Below are 5000 nucleotides of genomic sequence, written 5' to 3'. Positions count from 1 at the left end.
TCCTCTTCCTCCTCCTCTAACATTAATATTTGCTGCTTCCTTCTCTCTTCTGCTTCCTTCTGCTGCTGCTCCTCCTGCTGCTGCTGTTTTGCTTCTTCTGCTCTTTGTTCTGCTGCAGGGAACAGCAACTCTTGCTGCAATGCTAATGCAGCATATGCTGCTGCAGCAAGAGGTGCAGCACGACCTGCTGGTGCTACTGCTGCTGCTGCCTCAAAGAAACAACGACACTCTGCTGCTGCTGCTGCTCTGCACATACTTAGGCAGCAAACTAGCTTCTCCTCCCGCTGCTGCAGCTGCTTCTGCTGCTGTCTTTCCCATCTAGCTATTATCTGTTCTGATGTTGGCTTACCATCCTCCTTCTGCTGCTGCTGCTGCTGCTCCAGCTCCTGCTGCCGCTTTTCTCGTTCTGCTGCTGCTGCTGCTGCTGCTGCTCTATTTGCTCGTCTAAAGATAGAGCACCACTGCCACCGCTGCTGCTGCTGCTGCTGCTGCTGCTGCCGCCGCTGCTGCCGCTGCTGCTCCTGCTGCTGCCTCTGTTGCTGGCGTCTATATCTTAGTAACGCGATGGGAAGCATCAATAGCCGTATGCATATCTTCAACATACACGCAGCAGCAGCAGCAGCAGCAGCAGCAGCAAATTCACACTACACATACAAGAACGTATCCCCAACAGCAGCAACAGCAGCAACAGCAGCAACAGCAGCAGCAGCAACAGCAGCAGCAATTAGTGCTGCCCCGTGCAACAACATAGCTCGTTACAAAGACCAATAAAATACCAACACAAACCAACAACAACAGCAACAACAGCAGCAACAGCAACAGCAGCAAGAGCAGCAAGAGCAGCAGCAGCAGCAGCAGACTAACATTAGAAGTGATCCATTCAGTCCATCTTCTTTGTTCAGGTGGTGGTTGTCTATTCTCTGTTAATATATCTGCTAAATATATATCTTTCTTTCTTTTTGCTGTTTCTGCTGCTTCTGCTGCTGCTGCTTCTGCTGCTTCTGCTGCTTCTGCTGCTGCTTCTGCGTCTGCTTCTGCGTCTGCTTCTGCGTCTGCTTCTGCGTCTGCTTCTGCTGCTGCTTCTGTTGTTTCTGCTGCTGCAGTATCTGCTTCGCCTCCTGCAGCAACTACAGCAGGATTTGCAGATTCACCAATACCAGCTGCTGCACCAGCTGCTGCTGCTGCATCATTTGCTGCTTCACCAGCAGCAGCAGCTGCTGCTGCAGGAGCAGTTGCTGCTGCATCAGCAGCAGGAGCTGCAGAAGCAGCAGGAGCTACAGCAGCAGCAGGAGCTACAGCAGCAGCACGAACAGTTGGTGCTGCATCATCAGCAACAGCAGCAGCTGTTGCAGCAGGAGCAACTCCCTCAGATAAGACATTCCTCCTTCGCTCATCATCTCCTTCCTCCCCTTCTTCTCCCCTCTCTTGCTGCTCCCTCCTCTGCTGCTCCTGTACCTCCTCCTGCTTCTTCTGCAGCAGCAGCAACTTTTCCTTTTGCTGCTGCAGCTGTGCTAGTTTATCCCTAGTAGACTGTATATACACCGCGTTAGATAAGACAGCAGCAGGAGAGAAATAGAATTCACAGCACCAAGTGTTGCTGGTGCCTACAGGTACAGGAGATAAGGCGAGAGTTTTCTTAAGAAACCCTAATATTTCTTCTGCTCTCCTTGTGCTGCTGCTGCTGCTGCTGCTGCAATCATGTGGTGCTGCTGCTGCAGCAATTGCAGCAGCTGGGTAGGCAGCAGCAGCGCAGCAAGTCTCCTTGTTCTCGCACTTGCATGCATAAGGTACTGTATTACTAGATGCTTTCTTATTAGATGGATAATATTTCTTTCCTGCTGCTTCTGCTGCTTCTATTGCTGCTGCTTCTGCTGCTGCATTAATTGCTGCTGCTTCTGTTGCTGTTGCTGCTGCTTTCCTTATTGTTCTTGTTAATGTATTATATGTACCATCCCCCCCTAATAATAAACAATGAGTAAATAAATAGCTAAAAGAAGAAAGAAAATTAAATAAAAAAAAAGAATTATCCTCTAATAATATAAATGGTAATAAATGAAAACCTCCAAATATCTCCAATACCTGCAAAAAAAAAAAAATACACGCATAAACCCTAAACCCTAAACCCTAAACCCTAAACCCTAAACCCTAAAATTATTCGAAACCCTAAAATGTTCTAAACCCTAAAAGTTCTAAACTCTAATAATACTGGGGAGGGGACGAATAAGAAGAAACATCATATAAACCCTTAATAAGGGTTAGGGGATAAGGAGAAGGGTTTGTGTTGGGTGGTCTATATAGTTTAGAAATTAGGGTTTAGGGTTTAGGGTTTAGGGTTTAGGGTTTACAGGTGCGATAATTTCTGTATATTGTTTCATAGCCTTTTTTTCTCCACTAGTAGGGTTTATAATAACAAGACAAAAGGGTTTATGTTTTATAGACTTTTTTTCTTCGTAGTCTGCTGCTGTTGCTGCTACTGCTGCTTCCATTGCTGCTGCATCTGCTGCTCTTATTGCTCTTCTTAGTGCTGCTGCACGTGCTGCTGCTACACATGCTGCTGCTGCATCTGCTACTGCTGCATCTGCTACTGCTGCATCTGCTGCTGCTGCATCTGCTGCTGCTGCATCTGCATCTGCTGCATCAGCTGTTGCATACCCTGCTGCTGCATTTGCTGCTTTATCTGCTGCTGCGTTCACTTCTGCAACTGCTGCTACTATTGCTGCTGCTGCACCTGTTGCTGCTGCATCTGTTGCTGCTCCACCTGGTGCTGCTGCACCTGTTGCTGCTGCAACTGCTGCTGCTGCAACTGCTGCTGCAACTGCTGCTGCACCTGTTGCTGCTGCATCTACTGCTGCTTCTACTGCTGCTGTCTCTTCTGCAACTGCTGCTGCTATTGCTACTGCACGTGCTACTGCTGCATCTGCTGCTGCATCTGCTGCTGCATCCTCTTCTGCAACTGCTGCTGCTATTGCTGCTGCATCTGCTGCTGTTAATGTTGCCGCTTCTGCTGCTGTCATCTCTGCTGCATCTGCTGCAGCATTCTCTTCTGCAACTGCTGCTGCTATTGCTGCTGCATCTGCTGCTGTTATTCCTGCTGCACTTGCTGCTGCACTTGCTGCTCTTGCTGCTCTGCTTGATGTTTTTCTCCCTGCTCTGTTTGCTGCGGCTTTTGCTGCTTCTCTTGCTGCTATACCTGCTGCTGTTCTTGCTGCTGTGCGTGCTGCTGCTTTTGCTGCTCTGCGTGATGTCGGTATCACTGATGTGCTTGCTGCTGCATCTGCTGCTGCATTTGCTGCTGCTGTTCTTGCTGCTGCTGTTCTTGCTGCAGCTGCATTTGCTGCTGCTCCCGGTATTCTGCTTGATGTTGCTCTATCTGATGTCTTTGCTGCTGCTACCTCTGCTGCTGCTGCCTTTGCTGCTGGTGCCTTTGCTGCTGGTGCCTTTGCTGCTGTTGCTGGATTTGCTGCTGTGCTTGCTGCTGCATCTGTTGCATCAGTTGATGTTGTTGCTGCACCAGTTCCTGCTTTCTCAGCAGCAGCAGCAGCAGCAGCAGCAGCAGCAGCAGCTTCTGCTAATTTGAGTAGACAAGGACCTTGTAATAGATCAATAGATGGTGGATATTCAGCAGCAGCAGCAGCATCAGCAATCCCTAATTGTTGCCTATTAAGAGGAGAAGAAGGAGGAAGGTTATTATGTTTAGTAGGGAGGACAGGGAATAAATAAGGTATAATATGTATAACAGCAGTAGCAGCAGCAATCATTGCTACTACTGTTGCTGCTAATGTTGCTGCTGCTGCAGCAACATCTATAGAATATACAGCAGCAGCAGCAGCAGGACCCATAGTTATAGATTTATATATACTTATACCTATTAATTGAATAAGCAGCAGCTGCTGCTGCAGCAGCAAGGCAATAGGGTATCTAAAGAAGCAAAGAGCAGCAGCAGCAGCAGGAACAAGAAGCACTTGCAGCAAATATACATATATAGGGGATATAATTGTATATATTTCTGCTGCTGCTGCTGCTGCTGCTGCTGTATCCTCAGCAAAAGATACACGATTTGTTCCTTCCTTAAGAAGCAAAGATACTTCATCTAATTCATCTTCTTCTTCGTCTTCCCACCATTCCTGCTGCTGCTGCTGCTGCTCCTGCTGCTGCTGCTGCTGCTGCTCCAGCTGCTGCTCTTCCTCCGGCTGCTGCTCTTCATGCTGCTGCTCGGATTCACAAAGCTGTTGAGCTCCTGACGGAGGATGCTGCTGCTGCTGCTCCTGCTGCTCCTCCTGCTTCTCCTGCTGCTGCTGCTGCTGCTGCTGCTGCTTTCCTCGCAGGCGCAACCATGTTGGCAGCAAGACTAGCTGCAGCAACAACTGCTGCAGCAGCAGCAGCTGTTGCTGCACTCGCTTCACGTAATACAGTAGGCTGACCATTTTTTTTTTTTTAATTAGTTTATTTATTTATTTATTTATTTATTTTTATTTATTTTTATTTATTTATTTTGTTTATTTATCCTTTTTATTTTATGTATTTTTCTTTCTTATTTATTATACAGTAACACAAAAGACACACAGATTCCTCCCTCTCCTTCTGCTGGTGTTGCTGCTGCTTCTGCTGCTGCTGCTGTTGCTGCTGCTGCTGCTGCTGCAGGTGATGATTCCTGCCCTTTGCTGCAGCAGTAAACGCAAAGAAAGGCCTTTAATAGACCAACACAAACAAACAGAAAAAAAAAATATTAAGACAACAATTTATACTAATGATGGTGCTACTGTTGCTGCTGCTGCTGCTGCTGCAGTTGCTGCTGCTGCAGTTGCTGCTGCTGCTGCTTCTCGTGCTGCTGCTGGGGTTGTTATACGTAAGACAAGAAAGCATAGAGGGATGAAGATACAAAGCAGCTACAATAAATAAGCAAATAAATAAATAAACTAAATAAATATTTAAATAAATAAAAATAATAAATTAATTAATTATATTAAATAAAATAAATAAATAAGTAAATAAATTAAATA

General features: G+C 46.6%; 1 protein-coding gene across 1 annotated transcript in view; it reads right to left on the bottom strand.

Moving 5' to 3' along the window:
* EMWEY_00024340 (hypothetical protein, conserved) overlaps positions 1-4424 on the bottom strand; it is a gene marked incomplete at both ends in the record, with an annotated part of 5700 nt that extends 1276 nt beyond the window's left edge. Inside the window, 3 exons of the mRNA XM_013480917.1 lie at positions 1-593; positions 865-2079; positions 2346-4424. The exon at positions 1-593 is cut by the window's left edge and continues 271 nt beyond it. Coding sequence (XP_013336371.1) covers positions 1-593; positions 865-2079; positions 2346-4424 — 3887 coding nt within the window. The remainder of the gene's footprint in view (positions 594-864; positions 2080-2345) is intronic.
* Positions 4425-5000: the final 576 nt, after the last annotated feature.

This window comes from Eimeria maxima, genomic scaffold (genome assembly GCF_000499605.1).
Source record: "Eimeria maxima Weybridge genomic scaffold, Emw_scaff250, whole genome shotgun sequence".
NCBI classification, from domain to species: Eukaryota; Apicomplexa; class Conoidasida; order Eucoccidiorida; family Eimeriidae; genus Eimeria; species Eimeria maxima.
Note: the sequence above shows the minus strand (reverse complement) of the source record. Positions and strands in the feature narration are given on the sequence as shown.